The sequence below is a fragment of the Strix uralensis genome, chromosome 14 (genome assembly GCF_047716275.1).
Source record: "Strix uralensis isolate ZFMK-TIS-50842 chromosome 14, bStrUra1, whole genome shotgun sequence".
NCBI classification, from domain to species: Eukaryota; Metazoa; Chordata; class Aves; order Strigiformes; family Strigidae; genus Strix; species Strix uralensis.
In genome coordinates, this window is record NC_133985.1 from 22,409,671 (window position 1) to 22,435,961 (window position 26,291).

The 26,291-nt window shown below is 40.2% G+C and overlaps 1 protein-coding gene across 3 annotated transcripts; it reads left to right on the forward strand.

Moving 5' to 3' along the window:
• The first annotated feature begins 429 nt into the window (after nucleotides 1–429).
• RAD50 (RAD50 double strand break repair protein) lies at nucleotides 430–23,693 on the forward strand. 3 transcript variants are annotated; one of them, XM_074883591.1, is made up of 26 exons: nucleotides 430–483; nucleotides 1,471–1,648; nucleotides 2,022–2,105; nucleotides 2,286–2,437; nucleotides 3,053–3,238; nucleotides 3,379–3,583; nucleotides 4,053–4,181; nucleotides 4,942–5,107; nucleotides 5,935–6,128; nucleotides 6,714–6,920; nucleotides 7,782–7,964; nucleotides 8,211–8,368; nucleotides 9,246–9,421; nucleotides 10,047–10,284; nucleotides 11,670–11,859; nucleotides 12,757–12,883; nucleotides 13,109–13,302; nucleotides 13,620–13,730; nucleotides 14,294–14,386; nucleotides 14,467–14,580; nucleotides 15,381–15,508; nucleotides 16,320–16,544; nucleotides 19,526–19,611; nucleotides 20,034–20,176; nucleotides 22,717–22,850; nucleotides 23,192–23,693. In XM_074883591.1, the coding sequence occupies exons 2-26, from the start codon at nucleotides 1,520–1,522 to the stop codon at nucleotides 23,376–23,378; spliced, it is 3,939 nt and encodes a 1,312-aa protein (XP_074739692.1). In that variant the 5' UTR covers nucleotides 430–483; nucleotides 1,471–1,519; the 3' UTR covers nucleotides 23,379–23,693. The 3 variants fall into 3 exon arrangements, 2 of the variants coding, with proteins under 2 accessions (XP_074739692.1, XP_074739693.1); XM_074883592.1 differs by lacking the exon at nucleotides 430–483 and adding an exon at nucleotides 832–924; XR_012630836.1 differs by lacking the exon at nucleotides 20,034–20,176 and having other exon boundaries at nucleotides 23,192–23,329.
• The last annotated feature ends 2,598 nt before the right edge of the window (nucleotides 23,694–26,291 follow it).

Consider the following 26,291-nt stretch of genomic DNA (forward strand, 5'->3'; position numbering starts at 1 on the left):
GGGTCACCAGGACAGGGCAGGCGGGAGAGGTTGGGCAGACGAGAGGGGCTGGGGGATGAGGAGAGGAGTTGAGGGATGAGGAGAGAAGCCGGGAGAGAGGAGAGGGGCTACAGGATGAGGAGAGGGGCCATGGGGATGAGGGGAAGGGTCAGGGGATAAGGGGAAGGGCTGTGGGATGAGGAGAGAGGCCCCGGGGATGAGGGGCCAGGGGATGAAGAAGACGGGCCGCGGGATGAGGAGAAGGGCCGAGGGGACGAGCTGGAGCGGGTTTTCCTCATCGTTTCCCCCCCTTCGTCCCACACGGCCTGTGGCCAAGAGAAGACCGGCCGGAGCACCCGAGCGCAGCGAGGCGGCCGGGCCCTCCCGCGGGGCTCGGCGGGGGGCGGTAGCGAGTCGGGGCGGGCGGGGCCCGCCATGGCCGGGGCGTGGCGGTGGTGGCCGCGGTGGCTGCCGGGGAGCGCGGGACGGCGGCGGCGAGCGGAGGTGACCGGGCTGGGGGAGCGGGGAGGCGGCGGTGGACTCGGGGGGCGGCGGCGGGGAGGGGAAGGGCCGCCCCCGCCGTGGTGCCATTGTCTCTCCCTGGAAAATATCCGCCCCCGCTGCAGCGCGGGGCTCCGGGCGGGAAACTCCCGCTGCCCACCTGTGCCCCGGCAGCGGGGTTTCTCCAGGAAATGCCCTTTTCCGCCTTCCCCCCCACCCCTCCCGCCTGCCTCCAACCGCGGCGGTGCGGCCGGACCGGGCCGAGCTCCGCCGGGGCCTCCGCGGAGGCGCCTGGGCTCGGCCCTGCCCGGGGTGGGGGGGGGGCGAGGAGAGCCCTGAGGGGAGAGTGGGAGCGCACTGAGCACCGCTCGTTCGGCCGGGTGAAATACCCCCGAAGCACACCTGAATAGCCGTGTTTACCGGCGGTCAGCAGCGGGCTTTAGGGTAGGAGTTGCCTCCATCAGTTACCCGCCCCCCCACCCGCACACGGGCAGCTCCCACCCCTGCACAGGCCCTGCCTGCCCCTCAAAGTCTCCCGCTTTTTTCCTTCCCCCTCACACCAGGACAAAGGTGATGCTGGGTGTCCCTTACGAATTTGTGAGAAACGGAGGCGGTAGCGAAGCTCGCACGGTGTTGGGTGGTGGATACAACAGTGGGGTTTTAAAGGAAAAAAAAAAAAAATATTGGGGCCTCTGTTGTGTTTGGGGCGTTCTGAAGGCACGTGCATGGGTTTTATGATGTGGAATAAAGGGTTATTTTGGGCCATTGGTTTTGATTTAATGATAAATAGTGTAGTACTTAACTTGATTAGCTTCTCAGTTTAAAGCAAATCAGAGTTTTGCCTTCATGTGTTCGGTACCTTGAGCCATAACTGAAGAGCCTTAGCCATGTTATTTGTCATGTTTTGTGCTTGTGTAGATGTGTTGCCAGCTTTCTGTGATAAGCTGTGATTTTTGCCTTCTAGCTTTTTCACGAAGCTTTATTTTACAGGATTTAAAACGTTTACACTCTGACTTTGGGAGAGAAGAATTCTGCAGAAATGGCGAAGATTGAGAAAATGAGTATCCTTGGAGTGAGGAGTTTTGGAGTAGAGGATAAAGACAAACAAATTATCACTTTCTTTAATCCATTAACTATTTTGGTGGGACCAAATGGTGCAGGGAAAACGGTAAGGCTTACTACAGCATGTTTGGTTTTGAACTGTAAATAGGTCTGAAAGGGCTCAAAATATGAATAGTGATCTCTACAGAAAGGTATTCATAATATTGCAAAAATCTTGCCTGTGTTGTTTAGCATTATTAGGCATCTGGATTTTGCAGAGCACTGGTTGATATTTTTTGTAGGAAACCGATCCAGATCCTGATTAAAACCAATTTTGCAAAGTACCATATTCTCACGATACTCAGTAAAATGTTATTTCCCTCTCCTTGCAGATTTGGCTCATTTGTAAGTATTTGGGCTGCTACTGTGCTTTTTTCTGTAGTCCATCTTGTTTACTCTACATTACCATTGTAACTACATACTTATTTCTGTTTTCTTAGACTATCATTGAATGCCTTAAATATATATCCACTGGAGATTTTCCTCCTGGCACCAAAGGAAACTCATTTGTTCACGATCCAAAGGTAAAAGTCATAGTGACTAGATTTAATGTGTGTTTAGCCCTAAGTGAAATATTTAACTGCACTCAGGGTTGTGATGAAAACAGGGATGCTCAGGTTCTAGGCAGACATGAGCTGACCGTATTGTTTCAGGAAAAACAGAGAGCTGGGAGAAATCATTTGTTTGTTTTATTTCTACTAAAGGTTGCCAATGAAACAGATGTTAGAGCTCAGATTCGATTACAGTTTCGAGATGTAAACGGAGAGCTCGTAGCTGTCCAGCGATCCATGGTCTGTACTCAGAAAGGCAAGAAAACAGAATTTAAAACACTTGAAGCCGTTGTTACTAGAACAAAGTAAGTTTTGTCGAGTTTTTTTTTTCTTACTCTGACATGAAGATTGGTTTGGGTTTTGTACCTTTTTATGTATAAGACAAGAGAAAACTTCATAATGTGTTCCTTGAAGTAGCTACAAGTGCTCTTGGATTAAAGCTATGTAGTCTCATCACTTTATTAGCTGATTCGAAAAATCCTGATAGCCACTGCTGTAAGAACTACTAATACCTGTTAACTTACATTTATTTGAAAACTGTATTAATAAGGATACGGTGTGAAAGTAGCATTGTGTGGAGTATGTAGGTTTTACTTCCTTTAGCCCCCTTTTTGGTTTCAGATCATGGCCGGTGTTTAACTCCCATCTCCGCAGTTTAAGACGTGTATTCACTTCGTTCAGGATCGGTTTTGCTCCCTCTGGCGGTTGTACATAGTTTTAAAATGTGTAATAGTCGACTACAAATATTGACACTGTTAAATGCATGTGTTGAACATGGTAATTATATATTTAAAAACTGTTACTCATTAAGTTTTTGAATCGGTGTGTTACAATGAGATTACACTGTTAAAAACGCAGTTTACTTTTAAAAGAATTTGCTAGTAACTTCTTGCGGGATTTTCTTTATCTGTGCTACATAGGCATGGTGAGAAGGTCAGTCTGAGTTCCAAGTGTGCAGAAATCGACCGAGAGATGATCAGTGCCCTTGGTGTTTCCAAATCAGTGATTAACAATGTCATTTTCTGCCACCAAGAAGAATCCAACTGGCCGTTAAGTGAAGGGAAGGCCCTGAAACAAAAATTTGATGAGATCTTTTCAGCAACAAGGTTTTTCTCTTTACTGTAACTTAATAAAAGCTAAGTAAGAAATGTCTTTTCTAATAATGTAGGTGTTAATGAAGGCATTGTTTCATACATAAGTATTGCTATATTGCCTGTAGGATCTGAAATTTATTTTTTTTTTAAAGGTATATTAAAGCACTGGAAACTCTCCGTCAGGTACGACTGAAACAAAGCTTGAAAGTAAAAGAGTGTCAGACAGAACTGAAATACCTAAAACAGAATAAAGAAAAAGCACAGGAAATCCAGGATCATCTTAGCAACAGAGAGGCTCAACTGGCTGCTTCTAAGGAGAATGTAAAATCTATTGAGGGTCAGCTTGATCCTCTAAAGGTAATTTGCATGACGATTACATTAAGACTTTAATACAGACTTTAATACAAAACAGTACATAAGCACCAAAGAACACAGAAAAATGTGAACGCTGGATGAATTTCTGGATTAAAATCTGACAGTTTTATGTCGTGTTATCTAATGCTTTGCTCTGAAGCAGAATCAAGCATACCTCAACAAACCTGGCAGATGCTGGTCTAATCTGTAAACAGGCGTTGGAGGTTTAAGAACGTGGTTTGTGAAATTCTTGTAGCAGCATTGGTTTTTTGTAGCTTAATTAATCTCTTTTTTTCAAATTTAGTGGTAAGTAAAACTATTATAAACTGTAGCTAAAACAAAAACTAAAATTTAAGCACTCCTGTTTTTAAAAAATACTTATCAAACTGAAGGTTTTACACTTAGACTAACTGCATTGTATAGAACAAGTGACTGGTGAGATATTTTGCTTACAGCACTCTTCCCTTCGCAGAGTTCTCTGGCAGCAGTTGAACAGAATCTCATGAAGGTAATGAGGCTAGACAACGACGTAAAAGCCCTGGAGAGCAGGAGGAGGCAGATGGAGAAAGATAATCAAGATTTGCAACAGAAGATGGAAAAGGTTGCCTTTTAAATTCCATGCTGCCATCCTTTCTGCGGAAGAATCAGTCTGTCTTTTGCTACCCAGTGAACTAAGTATATATTTTATTATGCATCAGATATCGGTGAAGAACATTTTCACGGTCCATGTAGCTCACTTGATATTATCAAATATTGCAAATATGGCTCAGTAAAGCTGTATTAGTTTCTGTGTAATTTGGGTTAAATTGTTTTTTGTAACTTTTTCCCTCCACTATAGACTAGCCTGCCAGGAAGGCAAATACTGACAAAAATTTTCATAAAAACGATAACTACTGGTAACGATGACCTGCAGTGTGTAACTTGAAAATCAGTGCTTCTCACTGGTTGTTGCTGATAGCCAGCACTTATTTTGACCAGTATGGGATGGCTCCTGACATTAATATTATTCATCTCCCTGGAGATTTTTTAATTTCTTAAAATAAGAAATAATTGTCAGTCTTCTGTTGTGGTTGTGACAAGGCATTTAAAGGCATTTAAAACTATTTTGACAAATGAAAAGAAATTCCTTAGTGGTAAGAATTTAGATTTGTTCGTGTTATTAGCCTAAAAAACCAGATTTTCCAGTTTCGCTTGTAGCATATTTATTTCTTCTCAATATAGAAATTCTGTGTGGGAGGTGCTTATGTCTTATTTCTTGAATTCTGTTATGGTAAAAACTATACTTTTCTTGAAACATCATGAACTGGCTTATAAATTTAGTTAAAAAGCTAACTTTATTCTGTATTGTGTTTGGTGTACAGGTTTTTCAAGGAACAGATGAACAACTGAGGGATAGATACCAGAATCACCAGAGAACAGTGAAGGAGAAGGATAAGAGATTATCAGACTGTAAGCGTGAATTAGATAGAGCCACTAAAGAATGCCAGAGATTTACCAGTGAGAAATCAGAACTACTTATTGAACGAGGTATTTTAGACTTTGTCTATCACCTTGTGTTTATTTTTTTATGTAATTAAGTTCTGAAATGGAACTACTCATAAGAATTGAAAGGTTTTGACCTGGACAAAACCCCTAAAATACATGTGAGTTTGGGGTCAGCTGCACAGTATGGTATGAGACTCTCACAGCTGGACAGGTCTTCTCCTGGAGTTTCTAATGTGCTCTTGTTGTTCTGAGCTATAATTACAGTACGTAGTACCTTTGTTTTCAAATGAACCATTCTTTATAAAAATTTCTAAATAGATCATTTATGGTGGCAGAGATCAGTGTCAGCCTAGCAGTTTACGACACAGTTGTTTTCACTGTCTGAGCTTGTATTTTCCTTAGGTGATAAAAATGCCCACTAGCCAGATGTGATTGTATAAGTGTGTTTTAACCAAGAAAAACGTGAAAGCTGAATGTTTGGCTGGTCAGAGAGCTTTAGGATGATATTCTCTCATATATTGTGTATTCTCTTGTAAATGGACTGTGGAAGTTTCAGTAAAGCTGTAGTGGTTCAGACACAAAATGTATGCTTACGTGAAATATGTTTGGGCTTTATTTATATTTATCAGAATAATATTTTTAGCGTTTTAAGAGGCTTTCTTTTAGGTTCTTTATTTAATTAATAAAAATTTAGTTACCTGAAACAGCAGTCTCTCAAGCTACAGTTTGTTTTTACTCTGGAGCTTTTTGTGTTGTTCAAAAAGACTTCAGTTTCAAAGACTTTAAGAAAATAGTTGCAACTAGCTTTGAATCCTAAATGTATCTTCTGCCTCAGTTTTTGAGGGTTTGTCACGTTTTCTTTTGTGAAGGCCGTCTTCAGCTGCAAGCAGATCGTCACCAAGAGCACATCACAACGAGGGATTCATTAATTCAGTCTTTGGCAGCACAGCTGGAATTAGATGGTTTTGAGCGTGCACCTTTTAATGAAAGGCATGTTACCAGCTTTCACAGGTTGTTGAAGGAGAGACAGGAGAGAGATACAGAAGCTGCAAATCATTTGATGGTAAGAATTTTGTTGCTTTAGTAGTGTGGTTAGTATTGGTTGTTGGGATGTTACTGGTCCACGTGTGTCTTCATGGTGCTGGGCGGAAGAGGAATATTGGAGGGGGAAAAACTAGCCATTTTTTTTCCTTCTAGAATTCTTTATTATGAGTCACCTGAATGTTTCCATGGAAATTAGTTTTGGAACTAAGAGTGATCATCAAGTGATCTGAAATGCCAAAGCTATTGAACAGGCAGTTCTTCAGATAGGTTTTTCTCAGGAGCCCTCTCATGTCAGTGGATCACCGACAAGCTAAAAAGCCTGAGGAGGAATTACAGTGGGCAGCTGGTTTAAAAATAAGCAACTTTTTGTTGAAGTCATCTGCAAAATGGAGTTGCTCTCACAGAACACTTATCAGTATGATGCAGCTGCGTTTTCCTGTTGAAACATTTCAGCAAAAAATTTTGGACGAGTTCTATTTATCTAAGTGTTTCAATGTTTTGTATTACAGTGGTGAATATTTGCAACCCAGTGAGAAGAAGTGTTTTTAATTGTTATTTTCCTATTAAAAAACTGAAAAATTATCTTATTGCTGACTCCTTTCAGAGAGAATTTGCACAAAAAGAAGCAATGAAACAAAAACAGATAGATGAAATAAGAGACAAGAAGACTGGATTACAAAGAACCATTGACCTGAAATCAGACATTCAGAATAAGAAACAAGTGGAGCTGAAGAATGTAAAATACGAATTGCAGCAGTTGGAGGGGTTTTCAGACAGAATCCTGGAGTTGGATCAGGAGATTGTGAAGACAGTAAGTGAATGTAATTGAAATATTTCTAGAAGTTTGAAGTAAAAACTTTCAGCTTTATCATTAAAAACACACAGACAAGAACCCCTTGATGTTTACTCCGTCTGCTGCATTTTTTCCCTTTGAATACCCTCTCTGTGCTCTGTCTGTTTGGATGGTGCGCCCTTTGGGGCAGGGGCTGTTCACTCGTTGGTTTTGTACAGTGCATGTGTAGAATATACTGCTCTGCTGCTTGGTGAGTTCTCAACAGGGCAATACCACAGCTGGTGATATCCTAAGATTAGTCAGTCTTAAATTACTGGGCCAGAAAAATATGACCTAAAGTACTTTCCAGATAACTTGTCTGTGAGATGGGGTAGTTGGTTATAAGAATTTGATCTGATGACATATTTCACAGTTAAAAGCATTTGACGTCCCAGTTGAACAGCTGGTTATGCCTTTGTAGCTAAATATTTTATGTTTGTTAGTGCTGTATGAATTCAGCGCTTGACAGTGTTTCTTCTAGCCTCCTCACCAGGGTAATTCCAAATTTAATGTACAGTAGATGCTAAAATACAGAGAATCAAACTAAATATGGGTGAGCTTCCTGAAGTGAAATCATGTGGTTATGACTTACAATAAAACCATGAGCAACTTGGGGCAGTTGCACGTTCCAGAACAGCGCATCCAGTATCTGCTTTACTTTCCCCATGCCAACATCACAGCCTTTGTCCTTTTTCATGTATTCTTTACAAATCTGGTGTCATTCCTGTAACAGCTAATGATACTGCTGACAGGCAGCTTAAGAGCTTTCTTCTGTTTCCTTTAGTTAGAACTTTATTGATTGGCGTAATTAAGTCTTCTGGGCTTTTATTTTTTGTTTAGGAACATGAGCTGGAGAAGGCTGAGAGGAACAGCAATGTAGAAACACTCGAACTGGAAGTACGAACTCTGCAAAATGAGAAAATAAACCTGGACAAAGCTCTTAGGAAGTTGGATCAAGAGATGGAACAGTTGAATCTACATACCACAACAATTACCCAAATGGAGATGCTGAAGAAAGACAAAGTAATTTTTCTATCATCATCTCATAAGAGGGGGACATGAAATTACTGCAGTCCCTTCAAGATTTGTGTATTTTTCAAGAGTTTATCACCAATCATATGTAAAGCATCTGTCTGGTTTCATAGAAACCAGTTACTCCATGAACGCATTGAGTGACATAAACTTGAAGATAGGGAAAAATTAATCTAAAATGCCTCCTTTGATACAAAAGATATGAAAAAATTAATCTAAAATGCTTCATCTCCCCAGGCAGAAAAAGAAGAGCAGATTAGAAAAGTAAAATCAAGACATTCTGATGAACTGACATCACTGTTGGGATACTTTCCAAATAAAAACCAACTTGAAGACTGGCTTCATGGTAAAAATAGAAAGATCAATCAGACAAGGGATAGTCTGGCTAACCTTAAGTAGGTATTAATTGATTATGTCTCCATAACTATTTATGTAATTACAAATTTAAATGTTGGAAAGTTTAATATGCTTAACATACTTGTTATTTTAATTCGTTTTTGTTTATTTAGGTATCTGCAAAATCAAAGGATCCTGCAGAATTTGTGTCACCTATAGCTGCTATAGTTTGTGCTGGTTAAGAAAATCACAACAGTTGTAGTATGTCAAAGGCAGGACTAAAAGCAGATAGCAAAATACTGTTGTGAACATCCTTAATTGTTTAAACTAATCCTAGCTGAATGAATGTGCTTGGGGGTGGAAATGCTGGTCTTCTGACTTATAAAAAAGTCACAGAGTGGTTAGTGACTATAGCACGAGTTCATGTGTGATACCTGTTCCTGGTTTCATTTGATGATATAAAACGATTTATTAGAAAGAATAGGTAACATGAGTACACTGCAGTGATACACGTTAAGCTTCCACAAAACAACCCAAGATTTTAAGTATAAGAATATGACATAATTCAAAAGTATGGAACATGAGTAGGAGAATGCTAACATTCTTTGCTTAAGAAATTGAGTAATATCTTGTAAGCAATAATTGCTGTAGGGGAAAAACGTTGATATTGTATCATTCTATCAAGTTGTGTATGGCTTGGTCGTTAGAAATTAGTTTCTCATCAGTAAGCATCTAGAAAACAAAAGGGAATTAAAATGAAACACTTTATGCTGTACTTAGATTAATTAAAAGTTGACACTAGGTTTGCTGAAAAATCATTAAAGAAGAACTGGTGAACAGCTCTGTAATATCAATTTCAGATTAACTCCCATGTTTTTGCTTGAAGTTTGAAATGTTTGGTTTTTTGTAATAAAAGTTTATGCATTGATGTTTCAGCAAACGACTGGCATCAGTAGAATATCATAAAACTTACGTCAGCAATGAGCTGAAAAAAAAAGAAGCGCAGTTGTCCCTTCATGAAGCAAAACTTTTTGATGTTTGTGGAAGCCAAGATTTTGACAGTGATCTGAACAAACTTCAAGATGAAATTGAAAAAAATTCAAAACAGCGAGGTAAATTCGTATGTAGCTCTACTTTTTTCCCTAAAGCTTGTTTGTAAGCCACAGATATTGAGACAGTCTGCTGCTCGTGCAGGACAAACAATAGGCACAGAAACTGATTTAAGGGAGATCATGACAGAATCTTAGTATTTTTTGTAACACATTTTCCTTATCTTTACTACTATTTCAGTTTTATACTTAAGCAGGACCAGTAGTTTTAATTCTTTCGGTTAATTCTCTCATTATGTGTAAATGACATAATGATCTGCCAGGTGTGAAGAACCCGCCCTCTGATGTGAGTTTGGCCCATAGTGCCTACCACTAACTGAAAGAAAGTGATTTCTGAAGGAAGTACTCGCTTTCACGGTTAATTGCAGAGGGATGAGCATGGTTTAATAAAACGGACTCACAGACTAACTCAGGTTGACGAGGGCTTGAGGAGGTGATTTGGGGCAGCCTGCTGAAAGCAGGGGCAGCACTGAATTCAGACCAGGTCACGTAGGGCTGTTTCAGTTTCCTACCTTTGTGGTTTTGTGGGTTATAATTTTATCTTCATTTATGGAAAATACCTATCTAGTTCAGATCTGATCATGCACTGTTTATTCAACATAAAGTCTTTTGTTTCTTTTTAAACCAGCTGTGCTTGCCGGAGCCACCGCAGTTTATTCACAGTTCATTACACAACTGACAGAGGAGAAGCAGTCATGTTGTCCAGTTTGTCAAAGAGTTTTTCAAACAGAGGCCGAACTACAAGATGTAATTAATGATCTGCAGTCTAAGCTGCGTCTTGCTCCAGACAAACTGAAGTCAACAGAGTCTGAGCTTAAAAGAAAAGAGAAAAAACGTGATGAAATGATGAGTCTTAAGCCACTTAGGTAAAGTACTTAGCAAACCATATTTTTGCAAACTGTTCTCTTTCAAATGCTTGTTTTTTAATTACTAAGAATTATGCAGACATCAAGGAGCCTTTGTTTTAGGGCTAGTTAATTCAATTTAAAAAATCTCGTTGAGATAAGTATTTTGCTAGCATTTGTTCTCTGCTCATTCGGACTTTAATATTAAGCTGGTTTATGGTTTTGGTATTTCTGGTCCTTTGGGGCTTCTCGTGAGAGTGAGGCAGAAAAAGTAGTTACATACTTCTCTAGTGATTATTTACACTATAGAGGCACAGTTCCCTTCCTTGTTATTTAGCATTGTAATTTAAACTGGACAGGCTGTTTGTGTTGTTACTGAAATGTTTTTCATGCCACGTCACCTTAAATATGTTTCTTAAAAATACTGAAACAGCAGATTGTATAAACAGAATGTGAACTGAACCTATATTATGCACCCTTTAATAATATCTTAATTTATATCTCCTTTAACAGTACGTTTTGTATGAATTACAATGTCTAGAAGGACATCCCTGGGTTTTTTAGTGGACTCCCAGTGCCATTTGTGTTTCTTAGAGGTTCAGGCATGTGCAGTTCCATCCTTTGGGAATTCATCTCCGTCTCCGATACTGATAACGCATTTTAGATTGGACTGAATTTATTCCTTTATTTTAGTTACTTAAAAAACCTTCTTATGTTGTGGGGGTTTTTTTTGAACTTTCAAGGTAATACAAAGTGTAGGTAATGCTAACAAATTCAGAAAAGGTGCCTACAGTATTTTCTGATTTCCAGGCTGAATTAGTCTGTATTTTTAAAGCTGTGAAAATACTAGACAGGCTATTTTGTTGTTGCCTCCCTTTTCTCTTACTGTTGCCTCCCTCCAAAACATAAACAAACAAAACTAGCCCTAAAGAGTTTTTGTCACAGTCCTGTATTTTTTTTCCTTAGCGTATGAACAGCATTTAAAGTAAGAGTAGAGGATGCAGGTTTCCTGCAAGTAGGTGAAGAGGCTCTTAGTCTCAAGAAATTTTCAGACCGTTGCTCTGAGAGAATTTGGAGAATGTATGTTAGAGGGTAGATCTTTCCTTCACAAGAGGGCACTCTTGTACAGTGGATTTAGACCCTCTCATGAGCACTTGCTGTAATTAAGTTAAAAACCAAAAGAGATCTTGTTTGCTTGTTTCATCTCACCTCATGAGGGATGTATTACCTTAGCTGGGTATATGGCATGAGCTTAATCAAACGTGGGGAAGGTTAAGGGGATACTATTTTGGCTAAATTTAGTCTTCAACTGTTAAATCATATTACAGCTTTTGTGATCTCAAATATCTTGAACTTATGCTACTGTTTTTGACAAAAAAATTTTCTGGATTTCTATTTTATTTAAGGCGAACTGTAGTTGAGCTCCAAGATAAGGACATACCAGACTTGAGGAACAAGATACAGAATGCAAACAGGGATTTAACAGGCCTGAAGGGTGAGATAGAGGAGCAGGAATCACTCTTGCAGACAGCCTTGTCCGAGGAGGACAGTGCCAAGGCACGTTTGCAGGATATAACACTAATGGAAAGGTACCAGGTATGCTTTGGTAATTTCTTTTAATAAATAAAATGATACTCACTTGCTAGCATTTAAATATGTAGTTATTCAATAATGTGACAAAACTTTGAGGTCTTAAGACTTTCCAAACAAAGTAAAAATTTTTTAAAAGACAGCATAACATAGGTGATCTTAGTACTAATAAAACTTCCAAGTTTTATGTAATGCTTTTTTCTTTTGGGGACCACGGAGTCCCTTGAGTTCTGATTCAATTCTGTGCTATAGTAACTGGGAGAAGAGGTTAATCCAGAACTTAAGCATGACCACAAGTACACCAGAGTGTTTTCCAGTTCTCATAAGCATTATAGTTTGGTGTATTCTCAGCATCTTCTCTGTGCTTTCTGAAATCTTATCCCGTGTTCTGTGCCATCTGAAGATATGGTAAAGGGGAATGGATATCCTACACTTCTTATTACTCTGATGTAGGAGACTGTTTTGAACAGTCTTCATGCCTTTATTACCAACACAAAATTGTTGCTCGGCTGAGAACACCGAGAGGAACCGTTATGTAGAGAACCTGGGGCCAGACAAAGGACCAGGAGCATGGCTGCAGCAGCTCCTGAGGCTCCAACAGTTCCGTTGTCGCAGGGACGGGCAGCACCTGTAACAGCTCTGAGGTGGGCTGGGGATGTCAAAAGCCCGTCCATCCGTCTTGACTCATTATCTTTCCCAATTAGGAATTCCAGTTTCTGTCAGCATGTGGGCTGACATAGCCTCACTGCTAACGGTGTGACCTGGCTCCAGCAGAGGAGATAAATTTAGAGGTCTCAAGTCACGTGTGCCTCAAGCCCCAAGCTTGTTCTTGTGTGCCAAAGATACAAAATACATTTCTAAACACTAATACAATAGTAATAGTACTTTTCCTCATACTTTCAGACTGATATTAGAGACGTTGAACGAAAAATTGCTCAGCAGGAGGCTAAGCTGCTAGGGGTCGATTTAAGTAGAACTGTTCTACAAGTAAGCCATGAAAAACAAGAGAAAAAACACTTGTGGGATACAGGTAGGTCATACAAAATGGGTATTTCATTTTTACATTGAAAACAATGTTCCAAACTTCCTGCCATTAAAATCTTAGCTTGCTTATTTTACATTCTGAAATAAACGTATTCTAATAGTTTGTTGTTTTGTTTTTTTGGGGTCATATTGAGAGTTAAATCTTCACAAGGAAGACAATAAATGTTTTTAATAACAGATTGTTTCATTCTGTGTTTGCTTTCATCTGCAGTTACTGGTAAAATTGAATTAAATCAAAAGCTCAAGCAAGACCAGCAAAATCAGATTCAGCAACTAAAGAGTACAGTTAATGAGCTTAAAGCAGAGAAACTTCAGATTTCCGGCAGCATGCAGCGTCGTCGACAACTGGAGGAGCAGACAGTGGAATTAACCACTGAGGTTCAGTCCTTATGCAGAGAGATCAAGGTAGGAAACACAATTATTTAACCCTCAGCTCTCTTGTCCTGGGGAAAAAATAATAATAATCTTGTTATATTTAACATTGTAATCCCAGCAAATAAGATGTATTTTTAAATGTTTATCCTGTGCTGTTATTGCATATCTTTGGGAATTTCCAGAACTTTATTAATACATATTTTCACGTTTTTTGGTTGGTTTTTTTTTTAAATACACACACACAAAAAAGAAAGAAGTAACCACATGAGGTTTGTTACCACTTGAAAAAAATGTTGATCATTAACAGAATGAGAAAATAAAAAGAACTTTCTCCAACTACTTTTCAGGAAGCAAAAGAACAGGTATTTCCTTTGGATGCAACTTTAGAAAAACTGCAGCAGGAGAAGGAGGATCTAATTAATACAAGGACTGCAAGTAGTAAAGAAACACAGGAGAAGGTTTGTTTGCCTTTGACATAGCTGGGAGATAGGAATATATATTGTTTTTCAGGCATGGCTGCAAGCCATGGTAATGAGTTTGCTTTTAGGAAACAGCAGTGATGTTAGCAAATGCTTTAAGTTGGTGGAACTTCTAGGGAAGAAGAGGAACATAACCAAGTCAGGAGACTAACTCAATTGTAATTCACCTTTGGCAGTCTTGTCAAAAGGCTTTGAGGGACAATTGGCTCTATTTAGTGAGCAGTGGTATTCAAAGCCCTTCCTAATAGATCCAGGAGAAATCAGAAGGGTGACTGTAACCTGTCCTCGCTAAGAGACAAACCTATTTTTCTCAGGTGAAGTGTAAGGCAAATGAATAATTAACCATTTGCTTTGGAAAACATTTTCATGGTAATAAGGAACATGTGGGTTTCAAAAGTTGTAGGCTTTATCGTAACTCCCTTTAATTTACTAATAAGGAATTGTACTTAGACAACAGTGTTATCCAGTATCTAATTTTTGATACAGAGCATATCAGTTCTTGGACATAAGACTGCATTTCATTTGAAATCTTTTCCCTGCAGATAAATGGCATAAAAGAGAAAGTTAAAGATATAAACAAGTACATGAAAGAAATTGAAAACTATATTCAACAAGGAAAAGACGACTATAAAAAGGTAACTTCGAAACCAGTCAATAAAAAGTTGACATTGAAAGCACTTTTGTGTTTAAATCGTATACCGTTTTATTTCTTTAGCAAAAGGAGTCTGAACTTGATGAAGTAAGTTCTCAGTTAGCTGCCTGTGAGAAACAGAAGGAAAAGATAAGTAAAGAGATGGAAACGATTCGACAAGATATTGACACTCAAAAGGTAGATGCATTGTTTTACAGTAAAGCGTATTTTGCACAGTTGGAATAATTTCTGGGTTTGGTTTAAGTCTGCCTAGGTCTGTAGTGGTGCAAAGTTTGTCTCCTGATTTACTTAGTTGTTAGGATTAGTCAGAATAGTTGCTATATGTGCATTATGCTGAAAAAAGTCTTGAGATTTGTATATGCAAAAGCAGATGCATTTTAGAAAACTTCTATCTTTTCGTGGTATTTCCAAAAGGGGTAAGTCTGTTGGGATAACAGCCAGTATTTTCAAAAGTATCTTTGTGTGGAGGATACCTGCCTTCTGAAGTAGGACAGCTGTAAGGTGTTTCTAATTGCAGGTACCAAAAGGTGTTAGTCACTCCAGATTTTGTCGTGTACTTGTAATTCTCGTGTATATACTCCAAATACTGTTTAGATTCTTTATAGGAAAGATGTCTTTCGCCATTCTACCCCACCACCTACTGTCTAACTTGCAGAACTGAGATGGGGGACTTTGTTAAATCTCATCCTAAATTACTTGCCCTCTTTGAAACAGATTAATATTTGCACACAGGATGGCTCTTGTGTTTGCCTGTGACAATAAATACCATATTATTTCAGACTGAAATATGAAATAATACTGCTGATTTCCATGATACCCTATTTCTTGCACAAGCTACGTTCTCACTGTGATAATTTTTGTAGTTGTGAATTATTTTATGCTTGTAGCGTGTTTTGGAGTTGTGCAGAACTCCTGCTTCATAACTGAGAATCAGTAGACTGAAACATCACACAGCTTCTTGCTTTCTGGGGATATAGATCCAGGAGAGGTGGCTGGAGGACAATCTTACTCTGAGGAAACGGAATGAAGAGCTAAAAGAAGTTGAAGACAACATCAAACAACTTGTGAAGGAGATGGGAGAAATGAAAGTCCCGCAAATGAAAAAGTAAGCATCTTCAAAGCAGAACGGCATCTTTTGCACAAGAATTCACTGAATGTAATATTCACTGTGTTTTAGTGTGTTTCCTGGGCTGGTTCTTTCCCCATTCACGTAGACCACTTCCTCCTTCAAGCTCATGTTTGCATAGTATCCCCATGACGATAACATAAATGACTCAATGATATCATATAGTGCTTCTGGCTAGAAATACATGTATGTGCACATGTGCCCATACCTGTTCCAGTCTAATCCATTTTTTTTAATGAATGCCACTGCTAAATCCCCATTTTAAAATAATTCATGTCTCTGGATAAGAATATTTAGTTTTCATTTTGTCTGCTCACTTAAGTCTCAGCAGCAAATTTTATATTTACTTCAGTAGTTGAATTGTTTAGATAATAAACAGTTTTGAAAAGCAACTAGCCCTATGCTGGTTCTTATGTGTGAACTAATTATTTAGCTTTCTAGAGGCTACCTAATTAATTCATCTTATTTTGCTCAGTATTCTAATTTAATTCCACCTATGAAATGAATTATTTTCTATGTTTCTGCATATAGCACTTCGGCGTTTGAACTTGATAACTTGCTTCTCCCACTCAGAATAGTGATTTTAATATGTCCTTAACAAGCTTTAGTATATTTTTATTTCAATAATGTCTTCATTTCAGTGACGTTAGTACTATAATTTTAACTGTTACAGACTTTATAGGTACAATATAATGAACTACAGTCTAACATAAACTCAGAATTAGAACCCTGATTAAAAATTGTGAAACACCAGATACAAAAGACTTGTATATCAATTATGGTTTCACAGTGAACAAAAACATTTAGAGGAGAAAATAGAATCTTTGAAAAGAAACCATCATGTTGCACTTGGCCGACAACGTGGATTTGAGGAAGAGATTGTTCGGTTTAAAAAGGAACTTCGAGAGTCACAATTCAGAGATGCAGAGGAAAAGTACAGGGACATGATGATTGTTATGAGAACAACAGAGCTGGTGAACAAAGATCTGGACCTTTATTACAAGGCTCTTGATAAGTAAGTACTGTCACATGAGGGTAATTCTTAAATGTTTTTGTCTTTATTGATAACGTTGATGCGAAAGCAGCTTTCAATTTCAGACTTCCAGGGGTAACGCAGAAATAGTAAATTTATATAATTATTTGAGGTATATCATCATTTCTCCTTATAAAATCTGGTATTTAAATATTAAGATAACAAGGTACAGCTTTTTAAGTAAATTGATGAAAATATACTACAAACAGCACAGGATTGGTAGGATGTTGAAAATTTGTAAGTTAGTGTATATAATGTACTTACAGTAAATGCATTGATGGTAATAATTGGAGTTTTAATATAATCATAGGTAAATCCAGTTATCATTATCATTTTATTCCCAGTCCTCTGTAGGACCTTTTTTGAGATACGGCTGTATGTGTTAGGACTCACATTTGCAATGCAGCAGTTCAAGCTGAGAGAGGTAATAGTGAGTGAACCCAACACATCATCACCCTTCTGTGCCGAATTCTTGGTGTGAAATAATCTTTTGTTGTGTTGCCTGTGGTGGTTAGAGAATGTCCAGGCAGCAAACACATTCAGCTTCGGTTTTCGTGTGAAAAACATGTGGAAGAGCCAGCGGAGCCGCAGGCTCTTCCTCTGTCCCTGTTCCTCTGTACCTTTTTTCCCACCTGAAGGCATTTTTAGGAAGCTTTTATAAGTGTGTCTCCTGAAATTGCTGATGGTTTTCCTTTCTTCTTGTAGTTTTGGTGGGTTTTTGAGGGAAGTAAAAGAATTACAGGATATGCAATGAATGATTGGGAGAATGTGTTTCTTAAAAGCCTGTCTCACATATTATCTCAAAATATATAAACTCCACAGTACGAGTTTAGGAAAGGTGAAACCAGTGTTTAAATCCTTCATTATTAAGCCGGGTCTTTCTTGCATGGTCTCTCATGCTACTTTCCTTTCTATATTAATATATTTTAGCATCATCTGGTCATATCTTAACATGAATGAGATATGCCAGGTAGATTTCTTGTTCTACATGATCATCTTCTCAGATAAACGATTGTGTTTTCATTAAAGAATATCACAATATAGAGGTGGTTTTTCCCCTTCTCCAGTGTGGGTGGGTTTATGCCTAGAGAAGGCAAGAGCAAAAGAAACATCTTGCATTTGATGGAAGGTGTAGTATACTTTCTGATTGTTTCTGCTTCCTCTGGGAGCTTGTCGTCTCGTCTTGGACTAACTGGCCAAAAATAGCATCTCAAAATTTGTAAACATATACTGAGTAAAACATACGGCTCCCTAAAAACCCCCTGTATATTCAGTTTTAGTGATGGAATTGCAGTGAGCTATTGCAACTTGAGGGACAATGGGGAAGGATCTTGGAAACAGTGGATATGTTTCAGGAAATACAAAACTGGTGCTTAGTGACAGAAAGATAATTTGAATATTAGGAACAAAAAAGAGAAAGAGAAGCCTTTTGGCCACTGTATGAATTCCAAATACACCCATGTCTTGCATATAGTATGGAAATTTGGTCTCCTGTATTAAAAAGGGTCTAGTAGTGGTGGAAGAAGGAGAACGGAAGAGCAGTAATGTGGTTGAGGGTACAGCGTAATGGTCAAGAAGAGAAACTAAATAGATGAGAAATTTCCAAGTTGAAAAGATGTTCTAGAGGAAATGTGTTTTAAAGAGTTTTAATGATAAAATAAAATTAAACATAATATTAGAACGTAAGCTAATCCAAAATTTATTTTGTGAAGATCTAAATTGTTCAGAGCATGTATAATTCTTCCCTTTCAGCTTAAATGGAAATGCACTCCAAGAATTTCCCTTTTAGAATTCAGAATCTTTTTGTATGGTATCAAATTATCTATTGTTTCTATTTAAGGCAAAACAGGAAATCAGTCTTGTAATTTCAAGAAAAATAGATAAGCATCACTTATTGGTAATCGTCTGAAAAATCAGTGAGACAAAATGTTAGCTCCAATGGCCAGAGACTGAAAGCTCTATCTGTAGCTGGGTGTTCTGTGCTATCAGCTGATCTTTATTGACAATATTTAGAGGTTTATGATAAATATTGATGAGGAATGCATTCTCGGGTTTAATTAAGTAAATAGTTGAAAACACTTTCTTCATTCTTCAGACTTAAATCCTATTAAAGTTGATGCTTCAGTATTCCCCAGAACAGGTGGAAATCACTCCTGTAAGAGGGGGAGGCGGGAAAAGCATGGGTCAAAGTCCAAGTTCAGAAATATATTTTATTTCCACCGTATTTTTTGAAAGAAGACACTGGCATAAATTGAGCAAGCATTTTTTTCATTATGGAGTACAATTTTTTTTAAAAAAGCCAAATTAGAAATGTAGCATCCTGTCCTTTCTTGAATGCTTTCTTAAGGAATCATCTGTTGAACTGAAGTCATGTTGATATGTTAACCAGGGAAATTAAATTGAAAATTATTAATGACACCCTATGTCACTCTTGCTGATGAGGAGAAAGGCAGCTCTAGTCATAACATCCGCTTGGGTGATTATAAATTATATTCTTGATAAGAATTCTCTGCTCTGCGGACACTTCACAGGCTCCTTTCCTACCGAGACCCAGTTACTTGCACTGTTGGGGCCTGTGATGAGTAACACCGCTGTTGGTCTGGACGACTTAACATCAGATTCTTCTTCTGGGAGTCAGTCTGAAAATAGACCTCACGCACAAATTACAAATCTCTTAGAAGGTCAGGGAAACTTGCTTTCCGTTGAGTGACTGCAAATCTTTTTGTCTTCATTGCTCTCCTACTTCTTGAGACTGAGCTGCTGGTGAGAGTAGAATTATTTACGCAATAGAGTGTGGTGAATCTTTAGATACTTATGCATTCAAAATGAACTAGTACTTACTACATTTTTAGTAAAAGTATTTAGGGACTGGAAAGGGAGCTGCTGCCTGCCTTAAAGCTCCTGTAGTCCATAGTAGGCCATGGCTGCACCTATAATAATTTGCACTTTTTGTTGTTCTTTAGAGCAATAATGACATTTCATAGCATGAAGATGGAAGAAATCAACAAAATAATCCGTGACCTTTGGCGAAGCACCTACAGAGGACAGGGTATGTAATTTTTTGTAGTTTTGCCCATATGTATCCATTTGTTACTGAGCACTGCATACTGATAAGGGTTTTCAAAATACTGAAAATCCAGGATCTGAAGATAGTTGGCTCCATTCTAAAGGCTACATCTGTTGGTCACGGCTGTAATCTTTATTATGCATTCTGTGGTTAGTTTCAGGATAAATAGAGGTAGTTTTCCCTTTTCTGTATTTTCCAAAGTTATAGTTTTCTTGAGATAGGGGAAGTGCATGAGTTCATTCCTTCAGCTTTGGAAAGATTAATTTCAAAGACGTATCTATTAGTGAGAGTTCGGAAGAAAACTTTTGATGGTTACTGTATATTATACCTGTCAGCTCTGTTTAATCCTACAATATTTTTGAAGGTTTTTGATAATGTAAAAACTGTCTCCTTCCCATTTTCAGATATTGACTATATAGAAATTCGTTCTGATGCAGATGAGAATGTCTCGGCCTCTGATAAAAGAAGAAGTTACAATTACAGAGTAGTAATGATAAAGGGCGATACAGCACTGGATATGCGAGGAAGGTGTAGTGCTGGGCAGAAGGTAATAGCATTTTTTAGTACGTGGTAAAGAGGATTCTGAAAACTGACTCAGGTGAATGCAGGAGAGTAATGTGTTCTGCAGTGACCCCGACGACCAGGCACCTCCAACTCTAATTTACAGCCCTGTACAACTTCCCCTCCCTGTGTCTGGATTTTGCTGACAGGTTGCAATCTGTAATTCTGGACATCTGAACCGTCTTTTGGGGGGCCAAAGTCCATTGTTTCAGTAGGGGACTGGTCAGAGTCCCTCCAGGAGTGAAGAGTTTGACTTCCCTCTCTCCTCAAGTTCAGATCCTCCCAGTCTGTCTCACTGAGGTTCCCATAGCTTTAGGTCTGTTGACTTGCTCCTGTAGTTTTTCCTTCCCAAGGGCTGGCCCTTGATCTTTTTTTCACCACTATGTCTGTCTCTAAGTGTGGTGAGACCTCTTTTTCTCCAAGTTACACTACTCTCCCCTGTTGCCAAATACCACCTTTCGGTCGATGTCACCACATACCATACCATGCTGTACTTTCAGGTGCTGCCTTGCGTTCTGCCCTGCCTGGGTCAGCTGTCAGCTCTGCACTCTTGGTACTTCACTAGTGCTCGCTGGGCCAGTGGCCTCATGTCCCACCAGCGTTGAGAGTTGTTGGTTCCACCTGTCTGTTGTGTTACGATCACAGAATCCCAGAATCATTGAGGTTGGAAAGGACCTTGAAGCTCCTCCAGTCCAACCGTGAACCTCACACTGACCGTTCCCAACTCCACCAGATCCCTCAGCGCTGGGTCAACCCGACTCTTCAACCCCTCCAGGGATGGGGACTCCGCCCCTGCCCTGGGCAGCCCATTCCAACGCCCAACAACCCCTTCTGCAAAGAAATCCTTCCTAAGAGCCAGTCTGACCCTGCCCTGGCGCAGCTTGAGGCCATTCCCTCTTGTCCTGGCGCTGGTTCCTTGGTTCAAGAGACTCATGATATAGAGCATCTAAAATATTCCTAAGCCAGAGAAAAGAACTAGCCTTGTTGCTCTGTCTCCAAAATCACCATCTGTACTGGTTTTTTATTTTAAAGAGCTGAGGTATGGGGGGAAAAAAAATTAATACTTGTAGCCATTTGACACTTGGCGTGTTGGTTATGCAGCTTGGGCAACCAAAGCTACCTGCAGTATTATAGCAGGAAACTGCTGCTTCCCTAGATGAACCATTTCCAGCAGAACAAGTGATCTTCCTAAATGCAGAGATAGTAGAAAGGGACACAAATGCACGTAGGGATGCTTTTATTTCCTCCCTGCTGGAACACTTTCTGCCCATCCTTGGTGCCTGCTGCACTGTGGAGAGCTCTCCTTGACACTTAATGCTCTGTGGGCAGGGTGCCAGCACAGCATAGCCCAAGGACACTGCAGCTGGAGGAGAGAGGTACCTTCTCCTTCTCCTGCAGTGGGAGCTGGAGCTTTCTTATGTTGCTATGATGGCAACAGCTTGAGATCTCTTTGATGTTGAGGAAGAATTGCCATTATCTGAAGTAGCAAACTGCCCACTTCCTTACCTCCAGAGTAGCAGTTCCCACTGTGCTACTCCAGCAGAGTTTCATTGCCAGCCAGGCCTTTTTCACAACCAGGTGGTACAGGCAGTAGGAGAAAATGAAATCAATAAATGGAACAAAACGATACACAGTATTTTTAAGTGCATACAGCAACAGAATCGTGAAAGGATATTTCATGAGAAAATGAATACTGTATTGTTGCTTGAATATGAAAAACGCTGTCAAATTCATTCCCACCTGAGTGCAGATGTGTACTTGGTTTTGAAAATTCCATACTAATTTGGGGGGAAATCCAAATCTTATAAAACAGCAGTATAGGCAAAAAATGTGCCCTCTCCTAAAGTAGTCTAGGATGTTACGTTAGAGTCCTATGTAAATGAGAGTGAAACTTATTCACAGTTTCTTAGCTTATATTCTGAGAATTCTTTGATCATGAACTGTGATGCCAGCAGTCGTGATAATTGGAAAGTATTTTTGGCAGCACAGTTTCCATTGAGTGTTCTGTAATTTTCACTAGTTCAGGACATCTAATAATAATATGATTAGGCATATTAATACCAACCTTAACATGTGAGGTGGTAAATCCTACTACCTTTGGTTTTAGTAAGTAGTCAGGAGTTCGGTAACTCGAACGTAGTGCTACGGGTGCAAATTTGCACCATCCTGCTGCAGAGGGGTGCGGCTTGAGCAGAGTGTAGCGGAAATGCTGGTGACACTGTCGTAGCATCTTGACCTCGGGTTGGAATCCTTACTTCTAGCGTCTGCGGAATTTTGAGTATTTGACTTTTCTCTGATATTTTTCCAACAGTACTTTGTAGAATGGATCTTTCAATTCAAACTTGAAGTTTTAATGTAGTTTTTCAATAATTAATTAGTCACCGTCATTTTGTGAACTGTCAGCACATTGTTACGTAAACTTTAGTGGTGATTTGTAATGGCATTAAAAATAGCATGTTCCACGTAGTTCCTCTATAAACACTTCAAAGAGTGAGATTTGGATGTTTGATTTTTTTTTTTCTCTAGGTGCTTGCTTCTCTTATTATTCGTCTTGCTCTAGCAGAAACGTTCTGTCTCAACTGTGGCATATTGGCACTGGATGAGCCTACTACCAATCTTGACCGAGAAAACATTGAGTCTCTTGCACATGCCCTGGTGGAGTAAGTGATCTCTTGTTCTGAAGCTATAAAATGGATCTTTTTCAAATTTTAACAGTAGTTGGCAGAAGTGAATTATATTTTAAGCTGGCATATCTTGGTTGGCATCTGCAGATAGACATGCAGAGTGGTAGCTTTAGCTTCCCTATTGGTCTGGAAGAAGAAAAATATTTCTTAAATAATTTGGGATTTTTTTATCTGGGTAAAAAGAGTTGCTAATCTGCATTAGATTTCTTGACAGTTTGTGTTATTATCAATAGTTAAATATTTTTGTACTCTGTATTTACAAATTCTACAAAACTAGAATGTGACTTTGATAAACACTAAATAATATCTCTTTGTAGGATAATCAAAAGCCGCTCACAACAGCGTAACTTTCAGCTTCTGGTGATAACTCACGATGAGGATTTTGTTGAACTTCTGGGCCGTTCTGAATACGTGGAAACGTTCTACAGGATAAAGAAGAACATTGACCAGTGCTCTGAGATCATGAAATGCAGTGTCAGCTCCCTAGGCTCCTACGTTCATTAGAGTTTCACGTAATTACGTATTGTAGACTGGCTTAGCTGCCTCACTTGATAGAGCTCAGATGAAGGCATCTGAAAATACAGTTCCTTCATATCCTATACTACTGAAGACTTGTAACAGTTTTTAGGTAACTTGTAACTCTTTTAGCTAGAATCTGAAACGATTAGACTTTGAAACTTCCTGTCGTTCTACATGTTTGTGTGCCTGGGTTTAAGAATCACCGTGATTTGGAAGAATTTAAATGAATACAGTGCCGTTAACTTTTAGATGTATTTTATGCTTTAAAAGTGAAAATAAAGTTGTGATGTTCTTTGGGTATGTCCTGGCGGGGAGATCCAGATGCAGATTCTTTGGAACAGCTGCAGCTCTGGCGATAGAATGGCACTTGCCCTCCATCATCGCGGTGGGGCGAGTTCAGGATGGATTTGCATCTCTAGTCAAGGCGTGTTCAGAGCTACCCACCTAGTCTACACAAAGTTCACAAGCTTCTGAGAGAACTTTTACTGGTTTCTCTACAAGGTAACATTAAGAGAATCTTCACAAAGTGTAACAGTTCTCTTTAGAATAAAGGAAAGTCCCACCTCTAACTAGATGGATGAATGAATGGATGACAGAAGCATATTTTAACCATATTCTCTTTGCTTAGTGTCATTTACCTCTCTGCTGCTTTCAGGTGACATGAGAGTTATGTTATGTTCTGATTCTCCATGAGACACAAGTTCTGTGAAAATGGTACAGAAACGCCTCAGAGAGTTCATTTGTGTGGAGGCTGAGCTTCTTGGCGCAGCAAGGCCCGAAGGCCCTGCAGAAGGCAGGCCGGGGGGACCTGCTGCTCGCTCAGAATGGCAATGGAAGGCCAGGAGCAATGGCACACCTCAAAATGCAAAGGACCTGGTCGTAACCAAGGGGGCACCTCTTCTACCTTGAACTCTGGGTACTGGATCCAAGCAGAAGCTGGACTTACACCTCTTTAAATCCTTGCAGGCAGCAGTGACGAACCTCCTTGGCAGACAGCGTATGACCAACGCTCAATTTCAGAGCAAGAATCTTTAAACCACCACAAAAAGTTCAATGTTTGTAATGTCGGGACGTTTGTCTTTGGCAAATACGGAAATGAGCCTGGAATGTTACACGCTGCCTTCCTCACTCTTCAGGATGCAGGAAGCCCTGTTTCATGGATTTCCCAGGGAGGAAGCGCTCGAGGACGGGGGCAGGAGTGCGGGCAAACCTGGCAGGCGCAGGCAGGGCCGGGGCTGGTTAAGCACCACGGACAGAGGCGGCCCCGGGACCCAGCCCTAGGCCTTTGCCCACGGGCACGGTGACGCAGGGCCCTGCTTGCCCACTGAGGCTTTGTTGTGGCTCCTTCCTGGCTCTGCTGAGCCCCTCACGTTAAACTGGACCCCGCCGACACCACCTGGTAACAGGGCTGGACGTCTGCACCAAAAAAGACAAAAGCCAACACCCCTGGGTCTGATTCTTCATCTCAACTCATGTTCTTCAGCCTTCTACGTGAGCGGAGCGTGAAGCGGCTTGGCGGTAGGTGCCTTAAAGGGTAATGACAGAAAGTGAGCACTTGAACTAAGGATTATTTCCACCTGAATTTTCTGAAACTGCAAGTCACTAGAGTCAGGGTGGCCCCAGTCATCGGGAAACCACTCAGAGATAAGGAAATGAATGGGACTTCCTAGCAATTACGCTCTTTCACCAATCCCCTGAAAAAGCAACGCCGAACTGGGGAGGGAGGGGGAAGAGAAGGCAGAGGAAAATGCTACTAACATGCATTACGTTTGCAGTTTTAAGTAAGCTTCACTGACTCTAGTACTACTTCCTGAAGGGGAATTTTCTTAAAGATATAATCAACAGAAAAAAAAAAAATGGCTTTGAATTTTCAAATTTTCCTGTACTGTTTATTTTAGCATGACACATACATCCCAGCTCGTGAAGAATTACATTATCTTCAGAAGCAACTCCCCAACCTTTGTGAATTCTGTGGGGTTTTAAAACCATGGTTTGCAATTCCTCCATAAAGTAGTTCAGACACATTTTGCCTAAATCAGCCCTTCTCTGTTCCCCAGCTGCAAAGTTTACTGTCACACACACACTTTGGGGGTTAAACTTTTTGCCAGAACTTGGACATACAGAAAATGGGGTGGTGAGAAACTAACCTTTCCTGTATCAAGTGTCAGTATTAAAATGACAAAAAATAATTCACATCATTATTTTTTTCCACACCTTTCGTTTGAATAATCCATAGGCTCCTCTATAGCTGACAGCGTGGAAAGAGACTCCACCAGCCCCATGGCTTTGATACAGACCAGGAAACAAAAAAATGTGCTCGTCTGAGTCGGGTGGAGGAGAAACTTTAAACACTTTCATGATCCGCTGCTGCTCGTGGGCACCTTGGGGCAAGCGAGGACAGAAAGGGGCCCCCGCCTCTCCTGTGCACCCACAGGAAATGGGGCTGCTGTCACTGGGCACAGTCAGCCGCCCCCGACGCCGCGTCAAGGGCATCCCTGCTCCGCTCTGGCTTCCTGCCTCACCCCGCAGGCAACAGGGCCACTGTGCAGCAGCTGCTGGTGGTCCCGGCTTGGCCTCCTCTCCAGCCATGCCCGAGAGGAGCAGGATAACGAGGGGAAGGGGCTTCACCCTTGCGTGATGCTACACAAAGTTCAACACCAGCCATGGTACAGCACCAAGCAGAGACATTTTAAAGCAAATTGGGCACAGATTTACTGCGGTAACTCATTGGGCAGGTGACAAACTGGTCCAGAAACTCTCCACTTGCCCTTTTGGTTGGAGCTGAGGCTGATTTCCAGCACGGAGAGCGCCCGTCCTCCACGCAGCGATGCACACACACGCCTCAAGGAAGGCAGAGCCACAGGCAGACACTCCCTCGGATATGCTGTGATTTAAGAG

What these genes read in the sequence shown, in the direction of transcription:
- RAD50 (XM_074883591.1), top strand. Translation starts at nt 1,520, where the DNA reads ATGGCGAAGATTGAGAAAATGAGTATCCTTGGAGTGAGGAGTTTTGGA. An exon ending in AAAGTCCCGCAAATGAAAAA is followed by an intron (nt 15,509 to 16,319) that starts GTAAGCATCTTC and finishes ATGGTTTCACAG; the next exon opens with TGAACAAAAACATTTAGAGG. An exon ending in AAGCACCTACAGAGGACAGG is followed by an intron (nt 19,612 to 20,033) that starts GTATGTAATTTT and finishes TCCCATTTTCAG; the next exon opens with ATATTGACTATATAGAAATT.